The sequence below is a fragment of the Aegilops tauschii genome, chromosome 3 (assembly GCF_002575655.3).
Source record: "Aegilops tauschii subsp. strangulata cultivar AL8/78 chromosome 3, Aet v6.0, whole genome shotgun sequence".
Classification (NCBI taxonomy): domain Eukaryota; kingdom Viridiplantae; phylum Streptophyta; class Magnoliopsida; order Poales; family Poaceae; genus Aegilops; species Aegilops tauschii.
The window spans coordinates 262,193,980-262,208,892 of NC_053037.3; the positions used below are offsets into that span (position 1 = coordinate 262,193,980).

The 14,913-nt window shown below is 47.7% G+C and overlaps 1 protein-coding gene across 4 annotated transcripts in view; it reads right to left on the bottom strand.

The window, feature by feature from the left end:
• Positions 1-2,564: 2,564 nt before the first annotated feature.
• The window catches only part of LOC109757312 (protein kinase and PP2C-like domain-containing protein), a 30,785-nt gene continuing 18,436 nt past the window's right edge, over positions 2,565-14,913 (bottom strand). For all 4 annotated transcript variants that reach the window (XM_073510379.1, XM_020316134.4, XM_020316135.4 and 1 more), the window contains 2 exons: positions 4,257-4,352; positions 2,565-2,991 (listed from right to left, as the gene is read on the bottom strand). In XM_073510379.1, coding sequence (XP_073366480.1) covers positions 2,797-2,991; positions 4,257-4,352 — 291 coding nt within the window. In that variant the 3' untranslated portion in view covers positions 2,565-2,796. The remainder of the gene's footprint in view (positions 2,992-4,256; positions 4,353-14,913) is intronic.

The following is a 14,913-nucleotide window of genomic DNA, read 5'->3' on the forward strand; positions in this document are numbered from 1 at the left end:
CAGGTAAATGCTATCACTACATGCATATAAGGCTGGTGGAGGCTCTATGGTTATAATGTTTTGCGAAAAGCCAATTTTTTCCTACATCAAAGGAATATATTTTGTTTAACTAGCATGGTAGTTGATAAACATTGAGAATGGTAAATCCCCATCTCAATCCCAATTAAGAAGTAATTAACAACCTAACAAATTAATTTAGAGTGATGAGATCAACATGATAATCCAAGAACCAGATACTCAAGATGTCCATAACCGGGGACACGGCTAACCATGATTAGTTTGTACACTCTGCAGAGGTTTGCGCACTTTTCCCCACAAGACTCGATCTCCTCCGTTGGATTTCTCGCACTACATGGTGTTTGAGAAACGGATGACCGAGACACAGTCTTTCAGAAGCATTAACTCTTTACTCTAGGTGGACAGTTACACCTACTTTCCCCTACATCTGCTAGCCCACCACTGAAAGAGGTCATGCAACATACTCAACTATGCTAGAGCCCATAATAGCTTGTGGATGCACACGGAAGTTTCTAGCATGAATAATCTTATGATCCCTTTAAGCCTGGGTGGTGAACCAAAAGGACAACACTGGTATATCCCCAGGTGCCGCAACCAATCCACCCAGATGTGTGTTTAAGTAGCCACCTTAAGTTAACCATTAATTAACAATCTCACATCTGTCATGGATACACTCAAACCCAATCCACGTCTACGAGCATAGTATAGCAACATAAGCATAACATAGAAGTAACTCCCGAGGGTTTGATAATAAAAGGGCAATAGGTTCTACCTCATCAACTACTTCCCAATACCCGCAAGTTATCAAATCCTACTCATGCAATGTTTGAGGGTTGTAACTAATGCATAAAAACTGGGTATGAAAGAGTATGATCAATGTGTTACTTGCCTTGCTGACGATCTGCAAACCCTAGAGACTCATAGTAGCACGCTTCGCACTCCGGAAATTCTATCGCAAACAAGCAATAACATACATAAGCACTCAAGCATAGATGCACGGGTAAAACTCAAATAAGAAGATCCAACCTGAAGGTTCAACTGAAGAGCTTCGATTTGCAAAAAGAATCAGTCAAATCGGAGCTACGGAACTGAAACTACGATCAAAAGAATTTCGAATTCAAATCTGCTTGAAACCAAATTTTAAATTGTCAAAACCTTGTTCAAGTTGATTAAACAGAAAGAGGGGCTCGGGACGAAGATTTTGGCGTTGGTTTCACTAGATTTGGACGAACGGTTAAAAAGTTACGAGGGTTTGAAGATCAGGGGCTAATCTGCAATAAAAATAATTGCGGATAGGTCCCTGATGAAAATAAACAGAAAAATAAAAAACTATCGGACGAACGTCCGCTAACAGAGACAAACGGGCGAATTGAAATGAACGAACGAACGAACGCTAAATAACTAAACCGAAGAGAAACCGAACCGATCTAAAATAAAAATAAAGAAAAAAACCGATCTAGGGTTTTAAGAAAACCGGGCGGTTTTTACCTAAAAACCAAAAATAACCGGCGGCGAGATCCGGCGGTTTCCGGCGAGACGGGCGGCGGCGAGGCGAGGCGCGGCGCGGGCGGCAGAGTGCGGCGCGGGGCGGCGTGGCGCTGCGGCGGCTCGGCGGGCGGCGGCGCGACAGGCGACGGCAGGCGGCTCGGCGGCGCAGCTGCTGCGATGGGCGGGGTGGCGATGCGGGGGCGGGGGCGGCGGCTTTTAAAGGGGTCAAGGGGGGTGGCTTGGGGAGGGGCAAGGCGGCGGCGGTGTCCGAGGTGGCGACAGCGGCGTGCGGGAGTCGGTCTACGGCTCGGGGTCGGGGGCGACGCGGTGTTGGGCCGGCTAGGCTTCGGCCCAGCTCGGTTCGGGAGTTTTTTTAATAAATTTCCACCAAAAAGGAAAAATCCTAAATAAAGAAAATTCTACAAATGCCAAAAACAATTTTCACCGTCTAAATAAAATATTTAGAACTAAGTGAACATTTTGTTGACCTAAAAATGCAATTTTGAAAAATGCATATTTTTCTAATTCAAATAAAATAGCAATAAAATCCAAATAAAATTATTTATTTGATTTTAATATTTTTCCTCCAATATTTCTTTTATTTTGGAGAAGTCATATTATCTCCTCTCATTTATTTTTATATTAGAAATATTTTTTCGAAGAGAAAAATAATTAAAACCAAAATGATCCTCTTTTCAATATTTGAGAAAATTCAAATATGAAAATAATAAAATCCCAACTCTTTCCGTGGGTCCTTAAGTTGCTTAGGATTTTTAGGATCCAAAATAAAATGCAAATCAAATATGGTATGCATATAATGACCTATGTATAACATTCCAAATTGAAAATTTGGGACGTTACAATCTGTGCATGAAAATGGTGTTGAAATTCATAAAAAATTTAAACATTTGCTCAAACCTCATGTTTTTACTTGTTTTGAGAAGCCCAATGCAACATGCATCTTTATTTTTCCTAAGGAACCACTTCCTGTACAATTCCCACTCCCGCGGAGCATCCAAACAACTATGTTATACAATTCCTGTTCAGATTTCAAGATATGCCTTCCAATTCCTGTGTTTTGTATATCATGTATTCCAAACAGGCCCTAGCTGGTGTATGCGTGTTATACAAACAAATGCTAATACAATGGAACTGCAAAATACTTGGAAGAAGAAAAATGCGCAGTCTGAACATCATTTGTCCCTTCTAGTCCAGTACAGCATGAGTACTTTGTACGCGTACATGAATGTGTGTATTGGTCATATAATCTACTTGGTAGAATGGAGGTGGCTAGTATATTCGTTCTGCTGTGGAGACAGGGCGAAGGAAGACAACGATAACAGTGATGTTGTCTGTGCTGCCCCGCGCTGAGGCCTCGGTAGCCAGCCTCTTGGAGCACATTCCAGGCTCTTTCACAGTGTCCTTGATGATGGAAAGGACATCCTCGTTGCCTACCACATCCCAGAGTCCGTCACTAGCCATGACCTACAGCACATCAAAATCAAATCAAGTTGCCACCGATGAATTCTTGATGCTACAGTCCACTACATTCATTGCAACTTGCTAGCACCGACACTAGATATTTCTCACCAAGGTTCACGAGTATAGAACTAATTTTAAAAGACCTTATTACTAATGCATGCAACATTTTCTTTATGCAACTCAGGAACAGAACAATTTACATATTAGATCATCATATCCATGATCTTTTAAATCGTCAGATCCATGATATTTCCCCAAACATATGAATATCATCGATATGATGGATTAACCACTAAATTTTGCCTTCACTGTTTATACTGTTCCTTCTTACCCAGCTATCACTAAAGAATCTTTCTGTAAATACTTTGCCACCAAGTTTTGCCTTCATTTCACATTGTAACAGAACTCGGGCCATCCTAACCAATTATCTTTGCTTGGGCTCCACTTGGGAGCACCAGAGAGTTTCACACCGATATTAAATTTACGCCTGTAATTTACTTGTCACGGGTCTTCTTCATTCAGGAAAAAAGACAACAAGAGAAGCTTTTGTATTTTAATTTACTTGAGTGCCTAGTATAAACACCCAATTCATAGGTTGCAATTTACAATTATACTCCCTCCGTTCCTAAATATAAGTCTTTTTAGACATTTCAAATGGACTACAACATATGGATGTATGTAGACCATGGTTTTCACTTTCAGTTTCAACAAAATTTCAGCATCAACTGAAATCACTGAAATTCAGTGAAATTCAGTTATTTCAGTCTGCATTTCAGCCAAAAGGCCGAAATATTTATTTGAATTTAATTAAATATTTGAATTTTTCAAAAATTATTTTGAAAAAATATTTGATTTCCTGTGTACTACTGAATTTTCTGAAATATTTTGACCGAAACATAATATTTCAGTGTCTACTGAAATTAATGAAATTCAGTGAATTTCAGTGAAATCTCACTGAAAGTGAAAACCATGATGTAGACATATTTTAGAGTATAGATTCACTCATTTTGCTCCGTATGTACTCACTTGTTGAAATCTCTAAAAAGACTTATATTTGGGAACGGAGGGAGTATATTGCTAAGCATTGGTAACTAGCACATGAAAGAAACACCATACCGAAGTAAGTACTTCAAGGTGATATAATGAAGAAATAAACATCAATGAACTAATAAGCACATGATATAATTGTGTAGTACATGTATAGAGCTTAATGTATTACAAAAAGATAAACTGAAAACAGCAACACAGCTAAAGCTAATGCGACAAACCAGGAACTCGTCATCAGCTGTTAAATCAGTTTCAGTTATCTCAGGCAATGCTGTCACTGCTGGCTTGAGATCGTCATCACCAATTGACCTTGTAACCTGTCAAGAAGAGACATTACTTTTTATAAACTACATTTTTTTTTCTGTAAATTTTTTCTACAAGACTACAACAGTTCTGAAGCATCATCTTATCAGCATAAATAGGATAAGAAATGATTTTGATGCAATTAATCGCACTGATAAATCTGTAGATGATTTCCAAAATAAACAAATATGTCTGGGAGTGGGTTCCAGGGACTGAATCAGGCACTGCTAATCTTTCTGCCAAAGAGATCGGATGCCTCGGCTCCTAGGGACTACCGCCTCATCAGCCTCATCTACATCTTCGCAAAGTTGGTGGCAAAGACGCTGGCCAGCCGGTTGTCGCCAAGGCTGGTGACTTAGGTTGAGAGCCAATGTGCGTTCATTAGGAAGCACTCCATACATAATAGCTAGGACAAACCAGGAACTCACCATCAGCTGATTAATTACCTGTATTGACTATATATTGCCGATCCTGCCATGAATGAGAAGTAAGAAATGAGATGCTAAATTAGACCAAGTAGCTTTAGTGCATCTCCTTATTCCTCTATGCCAATCTACCTACCCCCAAACCCGACGAACCCTGGCAATTCATCCCCAAATTTCCCCATTTCGATTTCAGGGCATCACATCCCCCTCGAGTCAAGTTATTCGTCTGGCTTGCTTGCCAGCACCGTTGCTGGACCACCGAGCAGCTCGCATGTTGGGGTCTTTGACCAGTCAGAGACAATGGCCCATCTCCTTGTTAGAGTTATATTTATGGTGGCCTTTGGCCTCCTTTGTGTATATATGATGGCTTTTGCCTCCTGATAATATGATTAAGTTGCTATTCCAACATGGTATTAGAGCTTTAGGTTTTCTTTTCTGATCAAATCTCGCGCTGACACTGCCGGTTGCCGTCGCTGTTCCTCCCACCCGCATGCTGCAGGCCTAGCCACTACATCTCACACAGGCTGCAGGCCTACGCCCGCGATGTGCTCCAGTGTGCTCCGGTGAAGGCCGCAGTTCTGATCCCGACGGGCTCCATCGCTGCTGCTGCCCCCATCCATCCTGGTTCCCGTTCAGATCGGGCTGCAGCAAGTCCTTCAGATCGGGCTGCGCCTCCACCAGCAGCCACGCCTTCCTCCCCAACGCCGCGCGCTGTCGTAGGCGCCTGCATCTGGCATTCTGGCCCAGCCGCCGCATGCGCTTTCTCTGGGCTTGACTCCACCGACTTCTCCTGCGTCCGCCAAATCCCGGTGCTGGCTGCCGATTTCCCGCCGCCATCCGCCAGCTGTTCCTCTGCTCCTCCCGGTGTCTACCGCCCCCTGCCGTGACCGCCGACTCTTGCTCCGCCCGTTTTTCGTCTCTGCCGGCAGCTTGCCGCGGGCCTTTTGCACATCCGCCGCCGGCCCCATCGACGCGGGCTTCCCCTGATGTAGTGGCTGTGCGCTATTGTCTTCTTCAATCGACAGTTAGCCGTTGATCTGTTTTGAACCGGCTCAGCTCCTGTGGTCGGCTCGGCCCAGCTCCTGTGAACCGCCTCGGCTTGGCTCAGCTCCTGTGGACCACTCGGCTCAGCTCGTTCGACTGCTGTCCTACTCTCTGGCGGCGGATTTCGGCTTGGCTAGTTGCTTAAAAAAACGAGTGCAATGTCTATCGACGGTGTTCCCTACATTGACCCCGTCTCACACAAACGTCGTCACTCGGTGCTTAGTGCTCATCCGTCTGTGACATTGTCCCCTATGGCGTCCTCAGCAGGCTGTGTTGGGTGCTATTCGTCGACTCTTCTCACGGCTTCTGCCTGCGGTGGTGGTGTCAGATCTACGCCGACTCCTCTCACGGCTTCCGCGCGTGGCAGTGACCGCTCTACGTCGACTCCTCTCGCGGCTTCCGTGTGTGGCTGTGACCGCTCTACGTCGACTTCTCTCGCGGCTTCTGCACGCGGTGGTGAACGCTCTACGTCGACTCCCCCAGTGGCTTCCACATGTGGCTCTACGTCGACTCGCTACTTTCGGTCGACTCTACATGCGGCTTCCACAGATGGTGGCGATTGCTCATCGTCGGCAGGTGTTTTTACCTCGACCTCTTCACCGTGTCCCTGACTGCGCGTGATGTGCAGCTGTGATGCCTGCTTGCTGCTTGGGATTCTTCGCCGACAGGTTCTGCAGTTTCTGTGACTGACTCTTCTGGCACTGAGAAACCACCTTCTACCCATTCAGGTACATCCCCATGGATTCTTGATACTGGAGCGTCCTTGCATATGACTTATGATTCTTCCACTTTGACCTCCGTTTGACGTGTTGAGTCTCGTCTGAGTGAATTGCAAAAAACATCGACACTTCAGGCAAGGTTTGCAAAAACCACACATTTATGAAATTGTGCCAAAAAGCACTAATTTTTTTCATAATTTTTTGCAAAAAACACTAGTTGGCAGCTTTGGCCGTTTTGATGACGATTATGACAGATGGGTCCCATAAATGATGATGTGGCGTAACTGTTGACAGTTGACGGTGTTAGACGGGAGATTTTTATAGATTTACAAAACAGTCCCTGTTCAAAATTGAAAAAAGCAATCAGCCCCACCCCCACCCCGTCGCCTGTCTCCTCGTCAGGTGACTGCGTGCTCGCGGCCAGCGCCGACGGCCGGCGCACTCACCGCAGCTCAAGCCGACCTCCCCCACGACCGCACCTTCCTCTCCCCCGGCCCCAACCACCTCCCGCCGCCCCACTCCCACCGTAGAGCTGTTGCTGCTCATGGCCCGGCCGGCGCAGAGGAGGTGCGGTGGCTGGGGATGGCCTGGCCGGCCGAGATGCGGGGCGTGGCCGCCACGACGGCTCGACCTCGACCCCCGCTCTTCGGCGCACTACTCGAGCAGGTCCAAGGCGAGGCGCGCATGAGTAGAGGAGCTCTTGCACGGCTGCGCCGTTCCAGCAACCTCCTCAAATCCTCCAACATGGCCGCCTCCAAGATGTCCTGCACGGCGAACAGCCAAGATGCCAGGTCGGCCGCCCGATCCCGACGCCGCCACCGCCCAACCGCCGCGCTCACCGGTGGCCGCCACCTTGCTGAGAGGGTCAGTCCTCGCGTGTGCTGACCTGCTGCACCGGGCCTCGCCGAGCCTCTCATGCGCTGCTCCTACCGGCCGCGGGCGTCCACTGGAGGGAGTGTCAGCCGGCATCTACCACCGGACCGGTGGAACTGAAGAAACGGCGGCGGGGACGCCGGCCCGCCGGTGCCCATGGTACGTCCGCCTCCGCCTCCGGAGAAGAGAGACGAGGAGGGCAGGGGCTTGATTGCTTTTTAATTTTTTTGAAAAGGGTGTCGGTGTAAAATTCTCTGTCTAACGGAGTTGCCTGCGAACCGTTAGGCCACGTCGGCAAAAGCGGGACCCATCTGTCATAATCATCATCAAAACGACCAAAGCCGCCAACTAGTGTTTTTTACAAAAAATTAGAGAAAAAATTAGTGGTTTTGGGCACAATTCCGTAAATGTGTGGTTCCTGCAAAACTTGCCTGAAGTGTCGATGTTTTTTGCAATTCACTCGTCTCGTCTTCGTGTTCTTATGGCTGATGGCACTCCCCTCCCTGTAGCTAGTCGAGGCACTCTTAGCACTTCTACATTTCATGTTCCCGCTGTCGCTCATGTTCCTTGACCTACCATGTAGCTCATATGTGGTGGTCAGATTGTTGACTCCAGTTGTAGGGTCATTCTCGACTTTGGTTCACGTTCTGTTCAGGATCGTCGCACGGGCGCTCTGCTTAGTGCTGGGCCTCGATGCTCTGATGGCCTCTGGGAGCTTGACTGGCTTCGTCTTCCCTCCGCTGCCACTGCCGCCAGTATCGCAGCCCCTGTTGATGCATCTACCGGCTCTTTTCGGCAGTGGCATCATCATCTTGGCCATTTATGTGGTTCTCGTTTCTCGTCTTTGGTTCATCGCGGTGTTCTGGGGTCTATCTCCGGTAACGCTTCGTAGGATTGTCTGGGTTGTAGGCTTGGTAAGCAGATTCAGCTACCTTATCTGTTAGAATAAATCCAAGGTACGCGGTCGATCCACCGAGGAACAAGCAATCACAGCACAATGACCACATCGAGATTTGTTAACGAGGTTCGGCGAACTCGCCTACTCCCCGGGGCAATGACTACGGGCGCTCCTCCCCGGGGCAATGACTACGGGCGCTCCTCCCCGAGATACCCAACACCGGCCACCCGGGCGCCGGCACAAGCCACCAACACCCCCTTGCGAGCCTGTCGCTATCTAGTCGTCATGGGTTACAACATGGGGTGCCTCCTCATATATAAGAGGCCAAGGGTACAACGTGTCCGACTTCGACACTACACGTATCCTACCCACACTACAACACCAAGTCCAAACGTAACCCAACTCGTACACAATATTCGACACAAACACAACATTATCCTCACAATGAGTCAGTGTCCGAGCGCCCTTTTGATCTCGTTCACTCTGATGTTTGGGGTCCGGCTCCCTTCGCTTCGAAAGGGGGTCATCGCTACTATATTATCTTCATAGATGATTTTTCTCGGTACACTTGGATCTATTTCATGTCTTCTCGTAGTGAGGTCTTATCTATATTGATGCGGCATACCCTACCGCAAACATGACTAGTACACAAGTCATGATGAATACGCCGGTCAATGACAAAGGTTGCAGGCGACTGCGGTAGTCGTCGACAAAGGGGTGCAAACGGAGGATATTATGGATGAGGCGAAGACAGTGCGGGTCGACGAGACGGATGTCAGAAAGTTAGTTAACCGAGACAAGGACGACAAAATTATGGAGAAGATGATATATCTTAGCAAGGGAATAGATGGGAACTTGCGTACATTATGTGGTCCAGGTTTTCTGCCAATAATACACAAAGAAGGAACGCATGTTAATTGTGAGAAAATTGCTAGATTAGACGAGTCCATACAAGTGCATGCATGCACAACGTCAGGAAGGAATTGTTTGTTTTCAAATAATGGATTCAAAAAGGAATATCATGCATGTGTTTGCAGAAATAATAGGACATGGAGAACATGGAGAATAAAAAGGAAAGGCCATGCATGCAACAGATTTGTTAGTTGGGTTTCACCAGATATAAAAACTCCAGTGCATGTGCTAGAAAATAGGAAGAGAAGGAGCCTGCACGTACGTGGAGATATGTTTCCAGATCGGCCGTCTATGGACGTTTGAAAAAGGAAAACAAAGTAGCAGATTACAATGGATGCAGCAAGGAGATCGGTTGTGCAAGTCACGCAAGGGATTGTACACCAACCGTTTTCCAATCAACTAGTATGGCCTGCGTGCCTTGGTTTGGCCGAACTCGTCTGAGTAGGTTTGAACCTAGGTTGTATATATATTATTTGCTATCAAGACTTTTAGGATGAGGCTATTTTCTTTAGAGTTTAGACAGACTATGAAGCGGCCCTCTGGGTGTTCATCTTGTTTATTATTGTGAGATTTTCTATCAAGAAAATTACACTTTGGTGAGAGGATTCTCGTGATCGAGAGTTTGCTAGCTATTGGCTTGAGGTCCGTCGGCGACAACGGATTGCGTGCTGGTGACATCTACATTGACGAGAGGTGCCTTGTTTGCCGAGGTATTGCTAGTCAGTTGTTGTTACCACAGTTTCAGGTTGCGTGTATCGCTCGCGTAATTGAAAACTTTTATCAGTGAAATTTAGTCGCGGTTGTTGCATCGTGAAAGATCGGGCCAAATTAGCGACGCGTACGAGGTCGTGCTCTCATCATATATACAAAAAATATGTCGCCATGGTTCCTACCTAGTTTTCCACTCCTATTCGTGTTTTCGCGTTCAGCTGGTGAGTGTATCTCCCATGCGTTGCGAGGATTCCTTGCTGAGCAGGGTACTCTTACTCAGTTCTCTTGACCTGGTGCTCATCTCAGAATGGTGTGGCTGAGCGCAAGCATCGTCACCTTCTTGAGACAGCGCGTGCAATGATGATCGCCACCTCTCTTCCACCTCACTTCTACTGCTCTACGGGGTAGTATTCATCTCGAGCGTCTTTCTAGTCGTTCTGCTGATTATTCAGCGCTTCGCTTGTTTGGTTGCGTTTGTTATGTTTTGCTTGCCCCTCGTGAACGCACCAAACTGACCGCTCGATCTGTTGAGTGTGTTTTTCTCGGATACAGTGATGAGCAAAAGGGCTATCGGTGTTGGGATCCTGTCGGTCGCCTGATGCGTATTTCTCGGGATACAACCTTTGATGAGTCTCGTCCCTTCTACCTACGTCCATCCTCGGCCTTTTCCATAGAGGACATCTCTTTTCTTATGTTTCCGGATACATCTCCCTCCGTGCCCAGTATTCCTACTCCTCGTCCCACTGTTGCAGATCCGACGCCGTTCTCTCCTACAGTTTCTTCTCCTCCCTCATCGCATGACTCTCCACCTCCATCACCGATACCTTCCCCTTCTCCACCTTCATCGTCGATACATTCCCTGTCTCCACCTCCGGTGATTCCACCTCTTCCCTCCATTCCTTTCCATTATACTCGTCATCCACGTGTTGTGGATGAGTCTATTGATGTGTCATCTACTTCTGGTGTGTCGTCTTCCTCCTCTTAGTCGACTTATGGTCTTCGTTCTCGGCCTTGTCCGCCCCCTGACCGATATTCACCTTCTCGCTATGGTCTTTCGATTGTTCTTGAGCCGATTTCTTATCAAGATGTTGTTGTTCATCCTGAATGACAGTTTGCGATGGCAGAGGAGATTGCTGCCCTTGAACGCACTGGGACGTGGGATCTGGTTTCTCTTCCTTCCCGTGTTCGTCCCATCTCTTATAAGTGGGTCTTGTGGCTCGTGGCTTTCAGCAGCAGCATGGTCATGATTACGATGAGACTTTTGCTCATGTGGCCCATATGACCACTGTCCGCACACTTCTCTCGTGGCCTCTAATCGCCACAGATCCGTGTCTCAGCTTGATGTTAAGAATGCCTTTCTTAATGGTGAGTTGTGTGAGGAAGTTTATATGCAGCCACCACCTGGGTATTTAGTTCCTGATGGCATGTTTGCCGTCTTCGTCGCTCTTTCTATGGCCTTAAGCAAGCCCCCCGCAATTGGTTTGAGCGTTTTGCCTCTGTGGTCACTGCAGCCGGTTTTTCGCCCAGTGCTCATGATCCAGCGTTGTTTGTCCACCTTTCTGCTCGTGGTCGCACTCTTATTCTTCTATATGTTGATGACATGATCATCAGTGGCGACGATTCTGAGTACATTGCCTTTGTCAAGGCCCGTCTCAATGAGCAGTTTCTTATGTTGTGTTAGAATTGTGTCAAATATAGTGTACAAGGTAGGTTACAGTTGGACTTGTAGTTGTATTGTGTTTAGATAGGATATGGAGTCGTGTCCTAGTAGGACACTTGTATCCTAGGCCTCTCATATATAGCGGGGTAGACACACGATGTAACCTATGCCAACGTAATAGCACAGGAACGCACGGGAAGACGGCGGCATGTGCCGGCGTCTAGGGTGACCGGGTGCTGTATTGTAGCGGTGTCATGGGGAGGAGCGCCCATAGTCAGACCCCGGGGATGTAGCCATATCGGTGAACCTCGTTAACAAATCTTGGTGTCGTGCTCGTGTGATTGCTTGGTCCTCGGATGATCGACGGTATGTCTCGGATTTATTCTAACAAGTGGTATCAGAGCTAAGGTGATTTGAAGGTCCTGGATTGTTGATTAGAGGAGGAAAAGCGCTCGGCATGGATCAACATTGTTCGTACGGAAGACGTCGCTGTAGAGCGACTTGTGCGGACGAGGGCCGATCCTACAGGTTGGCGTTCTTTTTTGGAATTGCAATAAAAGGCATAAGCATCAGCGCATCCTTTCGGCGAGACCTGATCGCTACGGTGGGGAGCGTGTATGTGGCGGCGACAGTGATTGTGCAATCAGCGGCTGGGGCAGATCAAATCGATCTGTGTGGTCAGGCAGTTGCGCGCGAGGCATGCAACCATGTGGAGCTGTGCACTTGGTACGCTGTGCGGGCCATGGACGGGATGCTCGAAGCTGAATATGCTGGAAGCCAGATGTGTGAGTCACGAGATTTGTTTTGGAAACAAAAGGGACCGAGTCCCAGGAGGAGTCGTGTTCTCCTCGTCTCTGTTAGACGGAGACCTGCGCGCAGGTAGCAGCGACAGCAGCCGATAAGAGAGACAAAGGCACGAGGCAGTCAGATCAAATCAGCAGATGAAATCCATTGATTTATATGCATCAATTGGGAAGGCAAGGACGAAGACAAAGCAAAGCAAGCATCGCGTGTTGAGCCGGGAGTAATGACGTGAAGACCAACAAGATTCTTTTGAATATGCAACTACTAGTGTACTCGGTGTACTTGGACATCACGTGAGGAGAGCTCAGTTAATTTTTTTGCAGGGTCAGTCATACGAAGAACCAGGGCGCCAACGGGTACCATGTTTGAGGTGGAGAAGTTCAAGGAAATGAAAACCTTGGGTTATGGCAGACAAAGGTGGAAAAATTTGTTGGCACAATAGGGATGCTTGAAGACGTAGTGGGAAGTCATGTCAGTTAAGATGGAATTATCATGTGATGGATGGAAATTCGCGAAATGATTTGGGAGCCTGGGTCGGACTAGACAGTCTGATGGATCGACGCAAGTCGGTTGGTACAAAAGACAGTGGTGGGATCGGCGACAACAACATAGGAGCGTGAAGCTGATGGTGACCGTCTTCTGGGCGTGGAAACACGTGGCGCAGGCCCGAGGGCTTGTGCGGCTTCGACAAGACTATGGCACAGGGTTGATTCAAGACGGTGCGCACATGAGAGCTTGAAGTCGACGGTGCGCGAGGGTGGAATGATCATCTACCATGGAGTCATGTTGAAGGCGGAGCTGGATTGAGGGGCTACGGTGTAAAGAATCCAAAGAATCGAAGCCTATTCAGGTGGGAAAAAAGTGAGAGGCACGTAGTTCGGACTGGAGCCCAGTGGTCTGACGGAAGCATGAAACTCGTCATCGGTCAGCGATGATCGGTGGTATTCTGCAGTGGGGTTGAGTCGTGTGGGTTCGCAACCCTTGAGACTCGACCAGGACAGTGGAGGCTCGACGCGGTAATAGCGGCGAGGCGTGCGGTATGCACGGCATGGAGACGGGCCAGGGCTCTGGTGGTCATACATGTGGTGAGACAACTGCGAATTTGGCTCGAGATGACTACAAGCAATGGTGAAATTCCTTCAAGTTTCAGACAAGCGGTCAAGGAAGAGCGGTGATGTTGAGTTCAGGTAACTCTTATGTCTGACCCAATATGTGAGTTGTTCACTTTCACGCAGGTCAGTGATCAGTGTGTGATGGTGTTGACAGATACTCCGGAAGTTAGGAGCGCAGACTAGAGTAAAGAGGAACTTAATTTTGCTCGAGCGTTGACTGTGATCAAGAAAAGAAGGGACTACAAGTTGCAGGTGGAGTCATATGGAGTCTTTGGAGTAGCGGCCATACTCATGGGATAAGCTCAAGTCCAATGTACATGAAAGTTTGACGCATTGACGAATTCAAGATGGTGGAGAATATTCGCCAAGGTGGAGTTTGTTAGAATTGTGTCGAATATAGTGTACAAGGTAGGTTACAGTTGGACTTGTAGTTGTATTGTGTTTAGATAGGATATGGAGTCGTGTCCTAGTAGGACACTTGTATCCTAGGCCTCTCATATATAGCGGGGTAGACACACGATGTAACCTATGCCAACATAATAGCACAGGAACGCACGGGAAGCCGGCGGCATGTGCCGACGTCCAAGGCAACCGAATGCGGTATTGTAGCGGTGTCATAGGGGCGGAGCGCCCATAGTCAGGCCCCGGGGATGTAGCCATATCGGTGAACCTCGTTAACAAATCGTGCTCGTGAAGGATGATCGCCGGTATGTCTCGGATTTATTCTAACATGCTGATCTTGGTCCTCTTCGTTACTTTCTTGGGATTGAGGTTTCCTCCACCTTTGATGGCTTTTTTATTTCCCAAGAAAAGTATCTCCAGGATCTTCTTGTTTGTGCGGCTCTTAGTGATGAGCGCACTGTTGAGACTCCTATGGAGCTCAATGTTAACCTCCGCGCTTCTGATGGTGAGCTCTTGTCTGATCCGGCGCATTATCGTCATCTTGTTGGGAGTCTTGTCTATCTTGCTGTCACTCGTCCGGATATCTCCTATTCTGTCCATATTCTGAGTCAGTTTGTTTCCGCTCCCACTTCAGTTCATTATAGACACCTTCGTCTTCTACGATATCTTCGTGGCACGATCTCTCATCATCTTTTTCCCCGTTCCAGTTCGTTACAGCTCCAGGCCTATTCGGATGCTACGTGGGCTAGTGATCCTTCGGATCGCCGTTCACTTTCTGCTTATTGTGTCTTTCTTGGTGGTTCTCTTATTGCCTGGAAGACGAAGAAACGGACTGCAGTTTCCTGTTTGAGTGCAGAGGCCGAGTTGAGAGCTATGGCTCTTCTGACGACGGAGGTGACTTGGTTACGATCGTTACTGGAGGATTTTGGTGTTTCTGTTACTACACCTACCACCCTCTTGTCCGACAGTACAGGTGCTATCAGTATTGCACGGGACCCCATGAAGCATGAGCTTA